The following is a 14,937-nucleotide window of genomic DNA, read 5'->3' as shown; positions in this document are numbered from 1 at the left end:
CCGCTGGACCCCACACTTTCCCCATCAGCTGCAAGGGCTGCTGGCACTCTCGTTCTTGCCTTGCTTGGCCCTGATTTCCTTGTAATCCTGCCTGACCCTTCAGCTTCTTTGCCTTCCACCAGACACTAACCTGCAGGAAATGGCCTGCAATTCCCCCTTTTTATTTCCTCCCACTCCCTCTGTGCTTGTATAACCTGCTTCCGCTTCTGCTTACTGCCTTGATGTTCTCTTAGGAATTATGAGGAATTCCTCAACCGTCCCTACCAACCAATGAGTCCTGAAACTGAGAGGTGGAAAGCCAGCACAGCCAATGGTGTAGGCTGTGCCTGCTTTCCACCTATCAGTTTCAGGACTTAATAATAATAATAATAATGACGGTGACGGTGACGATGATGATGATGGTGATGGTAGTGATGATGGAGCATGTGTTGGCAAAAGCAAGTACGAACAAAAGAAATCAGCTTGGTTTTTGCCTGCTGTGTTGGCTTTCTTGCTTTCTGCTAATTATTGTCTTGGCCATGCCACATGTTTTACCAAGTGTGCTCTCAGCAAGGAGATGCAGTCAGTCCTGGCTCACTGGATGAAGATGATACATAAATACACATGTTTGCAGACCCTCAGCTGCTGCATTCACCCTTCACATTTTTAGATATATACCAGTGGAGGCTGGTCTATCGGGACACTACCCCACCAAACTTTGCATGCCCTTAGCCAGCTCCCACGTACTTGCCTCCTTACTTACAACTAGTTTAGGGGGTGGCACTGGCTGTCAGAATGCTCCTCCTCAGTCTCAGTTTTGCTCTTGTAGCATTCAGCAAGGTGGAGGATGATAGGGACAAAATCAGAGCAGGCTCCATCTATCATTGGCTGTGGTTACATGTAACGTAATCTCCCTGCTTTCCACCCTATCCATCCCAATGGGCACCAGCCTCCATCTGTGTCTGCTTAAATGTCTTAGGTGGGAGGCTTCCAACAGAAAAATACAATACAATAATCTATTAAACATTAAAAAGCCTCCCTAAACAGGGCTTGCCTTCAGATGTGGAGTAAGCTCAGCTTCTGCCCCACCTTATAACACCACATGTACAATCTCTGGGTTCTAGTTCTTGTGCTTCAGGCAGGCCGACTGCTTTCTTGCTATTGTTGTTTAACCTCAAGAGCCTTGCATGATTAACTGCTCAAACCTTTTCCTTGATGCTTCCCCTCAGTTTTTTACACTGCTCTGAGAAGGGGCTGAGGACTGACACAAGAGCCAGACATTCATTGCTGTAATTCTGGCTGCTGCTGAAACTCGGGACAGGTTCCCCTAGATCTTGATTCAGGGAAGATGGTTATATATGTTCTGGGTCACTGGGTGTCTTAGGGAGCAGTACAGTGTTGGCCATGCAGCCTGTAGTAATAGCTGGCCCTACAGGCAACAGATGAGGGCCGGACAATCCACCCATCACCCCAATGGACCAGCTGAGCAACAGAGATATGCGGGGGTCATGATATCCTAGCCCTTGGAAAGGACCTTCCCAGACTTTCTCGCTGAGAGCAAGAAAGCGTATGGAGAATTAAGCCTAGAATCCTGAGCTAGCAGAATGGGTAGCCTTCCACTGTGGAAGCTTTAGGGACTGCCTGGGGCATCTCAGCTGATTGGACTGTGGACACTCTATTCAACACAGGAGATCTCAGCTCAGATATAGAAGCCCATACTTGCTAAGGAGCAGCATTCATTTGACTCCAGCATTGATTTACGTAATCCAGGCCCTGCCACAACTTCATTTCCCCTCCCCATTTGCAAAGCAGCAAAGTTGACAGATTCACCCGCCATGCTTTTGAACTATTAGAGATCACAGCTGTTGTTACTTTGCTGGTGTCTTTCCCATTCAGGTCATTGCTGAACACACTTCTAGTGCCACCGGTGAGGATGGCAGATGGCGCAGGTCATGCTGATAATGGTGTCAGTGCTGTTTGTGATATGGAATATAGCATTAAGGATGCCTTTAATGCTCCCACTAGATATCTATATCACTTCTGTATAGATATTGGTAGTGTGGGTTTTCTGGCTTTTTGTGATGCTGGTGACAATTCAAGTGTTCTAGAAAGCTGCATGGCTGTGATTGGTGCCACAAATGGTGGGACCTTGCACTCCAGCGCAGTGTTCTGTGGCTTAAACACAATTTGGGACTGTCACATGTCTTTGACTTAAAGCCCTTTGGGTTGTCTTTAGCCCTTCGGACTGCAGAAAAATTTAAAACATGCAGGTGGCGTGTCGGGGCTAAACCAGATGTTACGTGCAAACATGTGTACTTTGCCCCAAACAGACCTCTCCTCCCCACTGAAAAATGGCTTGTGATGTGGAGGAGGTGAGGTGGAGTGGAGAAACAGTGGAGGAAAGATAGCATTTAATTAATGCCTACCATTTTTCTGCTCCAAATTGTCCATGTAGCCTCTTCCGTCATCTTCCGTTTTTGTCTCTCCAAACAAGACAATTGCCTATAACATCTTTTTAAAAAAATAATAATGATGATATTTATTAAAATTTCCATTTTAACAATCCAATCAAACCACATCGTATATTCTGAATTATACATATTATTCAATCATCAAACAATCCAAATATTAGGCCAAATTATAAATTTTTCGGGGGGACTTTACCATGCTCTGAGGTCGCCCTATAACATCTGACCTGGCTGTCACTCAGAATCTAAGAGGAACATAGAAAACTGCCTTGCTCTGAGTCTGACCTTTGGCCTATCTAGCTCAGTATTGTCTGCAATGACAGGCAGCGGCTCCCCAGGATTTCAGACAGGGGAATCTCTCGGCTCTACCTCGCGATGCTGAGAATTGAACTTGAAATCCTCTGCATGCAAAGCAGATGTCCTGCCACTGAGCTGTTGCCTTTTCCCAAAAGATGTTTGGTGAGGGATCCCCACCCCTACTTGTCCTGGGTGTGGATCTTTCATACTTCACTCAGATCCTCATCTCTTCCTTCCTTCTCCCTATGTTTGTACATGCCTCCTACCCTCTAGAGTCCTCCCCAACTTCCCTTACCAAATGGGTCACTGTCAAAGAAGCATCAGTGCTGCAAACATAATTGATAAGGGAATAAAATCTTGCCCCAATCCAGAGAAACCTAGTCATGCTGAAGTCCCATACAACCAGTTGGTCAAACTTACTGGATGTCTGTATGAGAACTATCCCAGTTTTCATTTTCATTTTTTCAAAAAAAAAAATGCAATCTCAGTTTGGAGAGCTGTTTTCCCTCCCAGTAGCGCTTGACAAATCATTATCATGATTCAACATTACCTCCCCTTGTTTGATCGGCTCTGCAGGCGTACAGTGAGAGATGGTTCATTCTCAGGAGTGCACAAGGCAAAAAAAAACAGAAAAGACCGCATACAGCCAGAGGCTGATAATGAGATTTATTAGCTTCGCCAATAAAATTTTAATTCTACATCAGTTCTGATTTGCTGTAGCTGTGCATTGATCCTTCCTTGTGGAGTCATCTCAAGTGACTCTTACAGTAGTCCAGAAAGTCTTCCAAATCAGAAATTGTTTTTGAGCTTGATAAGGGTTTGCACAACATAATATTTACTCCTCTCCTTCAAAAGCTTTTATCTGTCCATTCATGGGGTAACTGAAATATCATGTGATGTGCTAGATACATGACAGAGAATCTGTGACAGATGAGTTCTTTCAGGCCCAGCTTGAAAACAATTAACCCCAGCATTTGCCGGGGGGGGAGAACTCTCACAAAATTCAAATTTGTGAATGTGAAATCAGGGTGGTGACCTTAGCAAAGGGCTCATAGATGCTAATGTAGGGTCTGTGCAGCCTCTTCTGAATCTGTTCCCTCACTGATGCTGATGTTCTTGTTGATGTTGATGGTATTGCCAGTGCTTCGTTCAGTGAGCCTGACCTGGCATGATGCTGTTGCCCTGACAATCTCTTAGTGGGAGGCAGCAGCAACAGCAGGGAATGTCCTCCTCAGTCATTCATTTCTTAACTTAGGCATTCTTCCTTCTCTTAGGTGCAGCAGTTCGGCACTGCAATGAGGAAAGAGGCTGGTTGGAACCCGATCTCTTCAACTGCACATCACCTGCCTTCAAGGAGCTCTCAGCATTGGTAACCCTCTCTGTCTGTCTGTCTCCTGTCTGTGTGGGCTTTGCTTGGCTCATAGCTGTGGTATTTCTGAGCTGCATAAGCAACACAGTATCTGTGCAAAGCCTACACTGACTGCCCTGGGATGTCTGCGCAGCAGATAATGTGTGTTATGGGCTGCACACATACAGCCTGCTTCAGAATGAATGTTGTCAGCAATGCATGGCTTCTCTCCCAAGTGTTATGTCTACGTTTATGCTAAAACAGTGGTTTTCAAACTTTCCTGGCCTGTTTTGTGCAATAACTCTCAACCCGTTCCTGCAAATAGCCGGCACCAAATCTGTTGGTTTGATTTTGCTGACCCACAGCAAAGGTGACAGTGCAAGCAGTGGCTTCTACAGCAATAACTTCTGAAGCAGAAAGGATGCTGAGGTCTGACTAAATTGAGTAGCTCATCGAGGGCATTCAAAGTGCAAAACTTCCCCTTAGGGCTGAAACTGACTAGGCTATAAACTGTGTGCCATCCAGTCAGATCAATCACCACCCAGTTGAGTTGCCTGGAATTAGAAAAGGCAGCTAATTGAACGTTAGGAAAGCAGAATGATCAGCTTCTGTCCACCCCATCTCTCTGCAGTGAAGCTCCTCCCTCCATTGTTCTACTATTAGCCAAATACTTAGATAGATGCTTCTACCACCCTATCAATAAGAGGGAATCTGCTCCCATCTCTATAGAAACAAATGCCTTTATGCATCCTGCTTACATGACATCATATACACCAGGCATGGTAAAGAAGCTTAGCATAGGTAGTTCTACCTAAGATCCATATGGCTCTTTCATAGAGAAAAGCAGGGTGGCTGGGTGGGGATGGGGATAAAGTACAGAAATGTGAGGATAAATGTTGGCAAGTGTTAAAAGCTATATATTATTAAGAGATAGGGACGTGGGTGGCGTTGTGGTCTAAGCTACTTAGCCTCTTGGGCTTGCCAATCGGAAGGTCAGTGGTTCTAATCCCTGCAATGGAGTGAGCTCCCATTGCTCTGTCCCAGCTCCTGCCAACCTAGCAGTTCAAAAGCATACCAGTGCAAGTAGATAAATAGGTACCACTGTGGCAGGAAGGTAAACGGTGTTTCCGTACACTCTGGCTTCTATCACAGTGTTCCATTGCGCCAGAAGTGGTTTAGTCATGCCGGCCACATGACCTGGAAAGCTGTCTGTGGACAAACTCTGGCTCCCTTGGCCTGAAAGTGAGATGAGCACCACAACCCCATAGTCACCTTTGATTGGACTTAACCATCCAGGGCTCCTTTACCTTTACCTTTTTTTTATTGCTTTACCATAAAATCCCCCCTCTCTCTTTTTTCTGCTTCCTTTCCCCCCAGGGGATTATATATCAGAACCATCTGTTAACTAGATGTTCCTCTTCTCTCATTCCCTCGTTGACACAGTAAATGCTAGAACTTAGCCATGGACACAATGGCAGTTTCACCTCTAGCTAGTTCTGTTTCATGGTTTCCAGTGGTCCCTAATCCCCACCACTTCATCAGCAACATAAGAAGCCCCTTTCCTCCCTGTGTGATTTGTGCCTCTTCAAAAACAGGAGCTATGTTTCAGTTCCTAGAGGCACTGCATGGTCCCCCACACACATCCACCTCCCTTGTTTTCTGTGTTGGTAGCTGGAAGGTCTGGAAAGGAATGAGACGGAACTGAACACCATAGAAGCCAAGAAGCTGGCCCACCAACTGCGGGCAGTGACCGATCAGATGGAGCGCTACTTCGGCAATGACGTTCACATCACCTATCGCCTTTTGTCCCACTTGATGGCGTTTGAGAGCAGGCAGCATGGCTTTGGCCTGACAGCGACCCAGGATGCCCACTTCAACGAGGTGAGGGGACTTTTTCTGGTTACTGGGAACATGGATGGAGGGGGATTTAGGCTGCAAAGAAGCTGCTTGCCCATCCTACTGACAAGTAGGATCCTCAAGGAAGTGGGTGGCAGGGGGAGTTGCAGGGCTTAGATGCTTTTCTCAATAAAGCTAATCACAGAAGATGGTGCCAAAACACAACACATAACGGGACATTTCCTACCTGCTGCACTCATTCTACAGGGCTTGCTTCTTTATTTACTTACTATATCTCTAGATTGGGCAGCTTACAATAAAAATGATTTAAGATATTTCAAATGTCTTGAGCAAAGATGGCTTAGCTGTAGGTAAGGATGGGGGGAGCAATTTGATTCAGTTTGCATTTCAAGGAGACTATACCTAGTCAGCGCTTTCCCAATCAATACGCAAACTGAAATTCGTACTAGTGCGAATTTTGCAGTGCAGAAACTCCAGCCAAGTGAGGTGTACAGAACTGCGTATATTAGGATGGAGTTACACTGGACTTACCCATTCTGCTGCATTGGTTATACTACAATGCTTCCTCAATGTTATCGCATTATGTTATTGCCTTTGATACCCTTGACCATGGTGCCCTCCTGCATCAACTTGTGGGGTAGGTATCTGAGTACTACAGTGGTTCCTCTTCCACCAGCATGTTCAAGTCCAGGGGGTAACACTGGGGAATGCTCTTTGTACCCACAGCACAGAGGTTCCAGAGGGCACAATTTTGTCCCCAGTATTATTTAGCATCTATATGAAGCTATTAGGAGTTTTGGAGCAAAGTGCCAAGTTCCCATAAGTGTTCTTTTTTCTTTCTTTTCACTGTGTGCACCTTATCTGCGAGCATGTTTCTTTCAAACAACCATTTCAACGGGATAACTTGTGAATCTAGAGGCCCTTTATTTCTTCTCGCCTGTTTCGTTTTATCCAAAACCCCTTTTCCCTTGCACTGTTTTATTTATTTGCAAGATTGCCACATGAGAAAATAATCTCATTTTCTTTGCAACCTTTCCCACATTTCCCATTGCCCTTTCTACACATACTTTTAATTGGTTCCTGTGTGATGTCCCCATCTGCTCACAAGCTTATAGGGAAAGCCTCTGATTAGAAGCATTTGCTCTTCAAATAGCCAGCCATCCCTCCTCCCCAAATCCACCAAATCTTTACCCAGGTCTTCCCTCTACCCCAAATCCGCCTTATACAACACTTGCCTAATTCTAATATAAAGCCTCTTGCACCTACTGCCTGAAGTTTCCAAAGCCTCAAAACAAGTGGCCTCTAATAGATTCTTGAGGCAGGTGTCTAGACAAGAAGTGCCTGATTTGAAAAGGCAACTTATTACCTTTCTTCTGTGATTAGCCTCCCACCTAAAAGATCCATGTACCCATCCAGTTTAAGACGTGAGATGCCAGGGATTAAATCTGAGACCATCTGCATTAAAAAATACCATATGTGCTCAGCGCACTGAGATACAGCCTTTCCCCATCTGGTCAGCGCCTGGATGGGAGATTGCCTGGGAACCAATGTATGCTCCCCTGAGCTCCATCGTGGAAGATGATGAAATAAATGATTTAAAAACCAAATAGTTCTGGAAACTGCAGCCTTCTAAAGGACAGTGGGGTTGTGTCCCACGCGAGTCCTATTCAGAGCAGATCTGCTGAAATTAATAGACATGACTTGCTTAGGATCATTAATTTCTTTGTGTCTACTCTAAGTGGAACTGAGTTGGATGCAGCCCATTATGCGAGGAGGATTTTTACATCCTCTGATGTTTCACCTCTGGTCTCTGCTCTGTAGAACCTGCTGCGGGCTGGCAGCTCGGTGCTGGCCTTGGATAACCAAGAGCACTGGGAAGCATTGTTGCAGAATGACCACAGCAGCGCAGGACTGATGGAACAGCTGAGGGAGTACACGGGCACACTGGCCAGCAACATGAAACTCACCTACCTCAACCCTGTTGGCGTGGTGACCCCCAATATTGGTAAGTAGAAGCACTGCTCGGGGCAGGGCAGGGCAGGCGTTGCTGGAAGGCCGCAAGCAGCTCACTGACCAACCTGAAGGTCTGTATGATCTGTGCCACCATCTGTGAACTCCTGGCTTGCAGGCAGCCATGGGCTTGCTGAGGATGCGTTGGGTTTCTGGGCTAGAGGCTGGAGTAGCACAGGCTCAATCGTGGGGGCAAGGCAGCACGGGTGGAGTGCTAGAATGCCACACCAGTGGGAGGTCAGGTGTGAATGCATTTCTTGGCCTGCCTTACACTGTTCCTTTCAAGTTTTGTAGGCAAGTGTTGGCAAGCCATTGGCTTCATTCCATGTAGGTGCTTCACGTCTCATGCATGCAGAAGTAATACAAGTATGTTTTCTGCAGTTGGGCAGGAAACCTCTCGAAGTAGGCTACAGAGTGCACGCCTTCTCTTACAAACAGATGGCTATGACTACATTGCCCATGCACATCTCTGTTTGCTAGAAACCGCTGTGGAAAGTAGCTCTGAGAGCATCAAACATGTTCCACCAATAAACATAAGCCAGCATATATATTTGTACCTTACTTGATCCTTATGCATGTTTTTTCCATTGAAGCTGGAAGCCTCTCTCTGGCCAAGGGGCCCTTTTCATTTCTCATCATTCACTCAGGTAGGCCAACTCTGAGACCTCAAATCTGCTTCTCTCTCCCTCCCTCCCTCCCTCCCTCCCTCCCTCCCTCCCTCTTCCCCTCCATGCAGTGCTCAGCATTGACCGCATGGAGAACCACACCCACTTCAGGAGGCGTTACCCCCGATATCACAGCACCCTCTTCCGTGGCCAGGTCATGTGGGACCCACACACCCACGTCGTGCTTCCCCTCTCAGTCCTTACACCCCACAAAGTGGAAGGTAAGTGACTGAGCTCCACCAGGCCCAGACCAAGGTAACCAAGAAACCAAGAAGTGATTGCCTCCTTCCCAGCCTGCTTCATTCAGGTTGCACTGGGCACCCATTTATGTTCCTTTGGGCAGTGCTGTGGGGAAAGAGCAAAGTGCACACGGAAGTCTCATGGCTGGAACCCCCTCTGAGAGCTTCCCGTTCTTCTTTTGGAGCCTTGGAGAAGGGCTGCTTAATTTACTTGAAGCATTGTTAGAAGTTTGTGATCAGTTGTAACAGAACAAGCCCTTTGCTTCCCATGAGAGAAAGACCTAGGAGAACTTCCTAGTGGGAAGCAGCACCTTCTGAGCAACGAAAAGACAGCTCTTCTCTTTGACTAGGGGTGGGGAACCTTTCGCCCATGAGCTGATCTTGGCCCACCAGGGATTCCAATTTGGCTCATGTTGCCGTTTTTGTGAAACCACACATTGGTAATCAAATTACCTCCACTCAATGGGTGGATGATATTGGCAGATGGGAGGGTTTGATGGTCAATGCCTGAAGAAAGCAGAATTCAACCCTCTGCCCATCTGGTGATTTGTTGGGGGGGGGGTTCAGTGCTGCTTGGTCACTATCACCCCATGCCCACCCTGCTGGTTGACTTTGACAAGTGGTGAGGACCACCCACCAGTCAATCACTTGGTATCACTATGGTGTCAGATGATTGACAGGTGTGTGATCTCGCCCATCTGTCAAGAATTCACTCCTGGGGTTAGAGGGAGATAAATATCTGGCCTGCTGGGCCAAATAGGTTACCTACCCCTGTGTCGAAGGGGGAGGAATTTCCTTCTGCTTCAAAGGATTGGCCCTTTGGGCTCAATGGGCTCAGCTCAGTCAAAGTATAAGAACTTGAGAGATGATACCACCACAATGCTAGGCACCTCTCTCCTCTTCTGTCCTGCCTCTAAATGGTGCACAGCAGAAATACCACCGGTTCCTTCCTGTTCTGCCTTCCCAGCTCCAGCTCCCAGCACAGCAGCACTGACACTGGTAAACAGTGAAACCAATGACACTGTGGAAACCTCCCCTCCCAAGCACTCCCTGCCAGAACCTGAGCCTGCTGTAACCATCCTGATCCTCATAATTTACCGTACTCTAGGAGGACTTCTTCCTGCCCGCTACCAGGTGGATCGGCGCAATCTCAGGTACCACCCGTTGCTTACTCCTCTTCTGGGCTCTTTGCTACCATCTCAAGACCTACGACTCCTACTTGAATGGACCATAAACAGTTGGTCGAGGATTGGTCAGCAATAGCCCACTCTCCCATTGCATGGACCAGTCTGGGCCCAGTGGTGTTGCCAGGTGTCATCAAGTAACAAGCTGCCTTTGTTCTTTGCAGGCTGCCCAAAAACCCTGTTATGAACTCCCCCATAGTGAGCGTGTCTGTCTTCAGCAACCACACTTTCCTCCAGAGCACTTTGGCGACCCCGCTAGTGCTAGAATTCCGCCTGCTGGAGACAGCCAACCGCAGCAAGCCCCTCTGTGTCCAGTGGAATCACTCCAGCCAGTAAGTTGCTTTGCTGCCTCTTTCCCAGGGAGCCATCCTTCGCTTCCTTTTTTACTTTGAGGCCCTTGACATTATTCTGTTCATTTGAAACACTTCTAAGCCACCCTTTGCCCAATGGATTCCATGAGGGGCATAAAAATTATTCAAAGCATAAATACAATGAATGGTCTTCAAGTAAATAATTGCACATGTGGAACAACTTCTGCTTTCACAGTTAGATGTTCCTCCCCCTGCATGTATCCTGCGCCACCCCCAAATCTGCTCCAGAACGTTGAGGGGAATCCCTAGAACAGATTTAGGGGACGTGTGCAGGGAAGAGGTGGGGGTAGTTTCCATGGCACAAAAAGAAATCCTTGCATTGATGGACTGTTCACCTTAATGCCACGCTGAATTCCATTCACAGGCACCCTCCATAGTAACTTAAAGATATAGGGTGATAGCTATTGTTAGTTATGAGTATGAGAAAATGCATTAAAATCAATGGACCTGAGTCTGACCCGAAAAGGTCAACAATTCAAGCATAATTCATAGATCCTCAGTGAGTATCCTCATGCCTGCCTCTAAAAGAAAATGTCACCTTGAAGACTCTTTCCTTTGAGGCCTCTCTTTTTGGATTTCTTTGTGACTGCAGGATTGAGCCCACAGGCTTCTGGACAGCACGGGACTGTGATCTTGTTTATCGAAACGCCACGCACGTTCGCTGTCATTGCTCCCAGTTTGGCACTTTCGGGGTCCTGATGGACAGCTCCCACCGAGAGGTAATTCTGATGACAAGGTCACAGCAAGACCTAGAAAGCAGTAAGAGAGGTGTGATCAGAGAGGCCAGGGATAAAAAGTAAAACAGTGGGCCTTGGAATCGCTAAAGACCGAACTAGATGTGTCAGAGACAGCCAGGTTTGTTTACTCATGTGCAACGTATAAATCAGGGAATGAGTGGGAGGTCTAATTTCCAAGAGTGGCTGGCAAGGAAACAACATGGAGCCACAAGGGTGTTGTCAGCATTTAGTAAACCATGCCTAATAAACCATGGCTTAGTGTTAACATGCCCATCAGGTCACTGTGTGCTTCCTCTCTGACTTCTCCTTTTGCCTTTGGTTTCTCCTTGCAGCAACTGGAAGGTGACCTGGAGACTTTGGCCATTGTGACCTATTCCTTGGTGTCCCTCTCCCTTCTGTTCTTGCTGCTGGCCTTCTCCTTCCTGATATGCCTGAAAGGTCTCAAGTCCAACACGCGGGGCATCCACTGCAACATCTCGGTCACCCTCTTCTTCTCCGAGCTGCTCTTCCTCTTGGGTATCAACCGCACTGAAAACCAGGTGAGAGGAGGAGGAGCAAGAGGCAAGTCCTAGGCTCAGTATGTTTGGGGGCTTTGAGCTATGTGTGCCACACGCTCTGCACCCCCCTAACTAAGACTGTCCCATTGCCAGTACTGAAATAAGATTCAGCTGCCAAGCCTGTCAGCTCCTGCACAGGGGATGTGGGAGGAGGCATCTTGCTCTTTGCCTCAGGCCACAAAATGTCTTGGGCTCCTGAAGCAATAGAGATCTTAAGGGAAATGTTGCAAAATATTAGTTTCAGATCAGGGGCAAACTACTCATGCTGTTTTAGAGGACGTCTTTGAATTGTGCTGCTCTTGCTTGTTTCAGTTCTTCTGCACGGTGATTGCCATCTTGCTGCACTACTTCTTCCTCTCGACTTTTGCTTGGCTTTTTGTGCAAGGCCTCCACATCTACCGCATGCAGACGGAGGCCCGCAACATCAACTATGGAGCTATGAGGTTCTACTACGCCATTGGCTGGGGCGTCCCTGCCATCATCACTGGTAAGTGCAGATGTGTTTAGGAAGTGAGGATTTCCTCCCCCCCCCTCTGTCTGCGTCTAGAAAGAAATGTATCCTGGCAATTGGCATGCATAACGTGCTTGGTTTGGAACAAACCTACAGTAGAGCTTCAAACTTTGCCTTTTCTGCAATGCCATGTGACCAAGACGTTATGCATAAGCTGCAGCCATTGCAGTGTGGATCGCCTCAGTTCCCACAGCCGTTGTTCAGCTGAAATGCTGCGAGTAACTGCTTGTGTCAGTCATAAGCCTATGTCTTTGGGGAGCCAAGACTTCAGGTCTTCTTTTGTGTGGCTAGTCAGCAGCAAGTCTCGCAGATCAGAGGCTCTCAAACTTTGTCATAGAAGTGAGACTCCTGGAGTATAAAAGCCTTTTCAAAAGCAAGACCACCGGAGAGTTCTATTTGTAGCATTCCTGCTTATGATTGCATCAGAAGCTGAGTAGATCAAAGGAGAACAGAGGAAGCAGGTTTGCCTTGACCTACAAGGATGTGGAAAGTATATTGACTAGGAATGTAGAACATAATACATTGTTCAGCTGACCTTCTTCCTTCCTTTTGGACAGGGTTATCTGTTGGCTTAGATCCAGAGGGCTTTGGGAATCCAGATTTCTGCTGGATTTCCATCCATGATAAACTGATCTGGAGTTTTGCAGGGCCCATTGCTGTTGTCATTGTGGTAAGCACTTCTCACATTTGTCCAGTCTCTTTGCCAGGATGCTGTAGCCTTTCCTTTTCCTTCTTCAGCATATTTGGTCCCCATTCTGCTGTACCTCTGCTTCCTTTTCCTGTCATTAAGGTTTAGTGTTGCACTTATTTTTCCTTTCTCTCCTCTCCCTCCTGCCCCTCCCCCCAATTTTGGCCCTTCATTCTCATTTTATCATTTCTGTCCAGTCTCTAGAAATAAGTGACATAATGCAAGTGAATAAAATTGGCTCTCACAGGAGGCAGTAATGGCTACCAACTTGGATGGCTTTAAAAGAGGATTAGACAGATTCATGGAGGATAAGGCTATCACTGGTACCAGCCAAGATGCTGTTGCTGTTGCTCCAGAGTAAGGAGCAATATGCTTCTGCATTCCAGTTGCTGGAAACAGCAGGAGGGGAGAGTGCTCTGGTGCCCATCCTTCTTGCAAGTTTCTTGCGGGCATCTGTTTGGGCATGCTGGACCAGATGGGCTCCTGGCCTGATCCAGCTCAACTTTCATGTACTTTTCCACACTTTATGACTCTAGGGGGGGGGGGCTTGTGAGCCTTTAAGCATTGTGACCCCATCCTTGGTGATCTTCTCATCTTTTGCCCTGTCCCATGAATCGGAAGAGGAGTCGGAAGAGGGGAGACAAAGCTTTTCTTTTTCAGAGTCCAATGAAGCCAGCTGTGCAATGCACACCAAATACAACATCCTCAAAGACAGTGTGGGCAATGTTGACAAGCAGGATCATGGATGTGAGGAAGGGTGGGATATGGACAACGAATATAAAACACAACAGAGCTTTCCCCTTGAGTGCCTGAACATGACTGTTCCTAACTAGCCAGTCTGCTTCCAGATGAATGGGGTGATGTTTCTGCTGGTTGCAAAGATGCTGTGCTCACCAGGCCAGAAGGAAGCCAAGAAGAAATCGGTTCTGTGAGTATTAACTAATCACAATGATCTGCTCAGGCAGAAACATGCTCTATGGTGCCAGAGCATCCCTTTTCCATTCCCCATAAGTGTCCTTCCACTTTTCTGTCACTCTGCCTTGAGATGCTCTCCTTCTAAATGTCATCTGGATTGTCTGCCTCCTCCACAACTGAAATTGCTTGAGGCAGGAGTGGTGAGTTTCGTCAGTACTCAGCTAGTATTGGCCGCTATCACTTGTTTTGTGAGTTAGGGAAACACCCTGCGCCCTCAGTAGTAAAGAGTTGCCCTCTTGGGAGCCTGTTCCCAGAGCATTTTATGGATGTGGCTGGATTGTGTAGAAATGGGTTTAGTGTCTCTTGTCCTGCAGCTCAACCACAGATTCTAACCTCTGTCTCTGTCCTTCTGGGTGGCTCTTTCTCTCCATCTCTCTCTCTCTCTCCAGTATGACGCTGCGAAGCTCCTTCGTTCTGCTTCTAGTTATTAGCACTGCTTGGCTCTTTGGCCTCTTGGCTGTCAACAACAGTGTCCTGGCTTTCCACTACCTCTACACTGTCCTCTGCAGCTTTCAGGTAACTCTCTGCGATAGGATAAAGATAGTTAGGAATCAGGAATCAGGATATGGTGGAGCAGACAAAGAGGATAGTGGCTTCTGGTGGGAGCAATCCTGCAGAACATAACTCATTCTCACCAGTTCCCCCAAATGAACCACATGTGGTTTGGGAGTCATAAGTCTACACCTTCTTCACTGGCAAAACTGGTTGCAAATTTCTCTGGATCAAGTCACATGTGCCAATCTGGTGTGATTGCTCCATTACATTGCGTTTGAAGGTGTGCAGATCTAAATAAATTGCAAACACAACCGGCACATTTGTTGTAAATTGCACATGCTTTGTAAGTGTCAAGATATCAGCCAGCAAGTGTGTGGTGATTAACATACCAAATCATGATGGCGGCCCTCCCAGTCCAGAAGCAAGACATTTCGTGTTTTAATATGAACCTACCCAATTCACATTTTCCAAAACAATGCATGCTGTTTCCAAATTTTGCCATGGATTTCTCCAATCAAAATAAATGGTACAAAATGCACATAGGGAATTTTCCTTA

The 14,937-nt window shown here is 46.9% G+C and overlaps 1 protein-coding gene across 1 annotated transcript in view; it reads left to right on the top strand.

Moving 5' to 3' along the window:
- CELSR3 (cadherin EGF LAG seven-pass G-type receptor 3) overlaps positions 1-14,937 on the top strand; it is an 84,389-nt gene that overhangs the window by 61,122 nt on the left and 8,330 nt on the right. Inside the window, exons 17-28 of the mRNA XM_060271027.1 lie at positions 4,019-4,113; positions 5,764-5,973; positions 7,771-7,954; positions 8,696-8,845; positions 9,831-10,017; positions 10,212-10,379; positions 11,011-11,137; positions 11,488-11,694; positions 12,025-12,199; positions 12,781-12,893; positions 13,760-13,839; positions 14,276-14,402. Coding sequence (XP_060127010.1) covers positions 4,019-4,113; positions 5,764-5,973; positions 7,771-7,954; positions 8,696-8,845; positions 9,831-10,017; positions 10,212-10,379; positions 11,011-11,137; positions 11,488-11,694; positions 12,025-12,199; positions 12,781-12,893; positions 13,760-13,839; positions 14,276-14,402 — 1,823 coding nt within the window. The remainder of the gene's footprint in view (positions 1-4,018; positions 4,114-5,763; positions 5,974-7,770; positions 7,955-8,695; positions 8,846-9,830; positions 10,018-10,211; positions 10,380-11,010; positions 11,138-11,487; positions 11,695-12,024; positions 12,200-12,780; positions 12,894-13,759; positions 13,840-14,275; positions 14,403-14,937) is intronic.

This window comes from Zootoca vivipara, chromosome 2 (assembly GCF_963506605.1).
Source record: "Zootoca vivipara chromosome 2, rZooViv1.1, whole genome shotgun sequence".
NCBI lineage: Eukaryota > Metazoa > Chordata > Lepidosauria > Squamata > Lacertidae > Zootoca > Zootoca vivipara.
The sequence above is the reverse complement of the archived record's forward strand: the minus strand, read 5'-3'. Positions and strand labels throughout refer to the sequence as shown.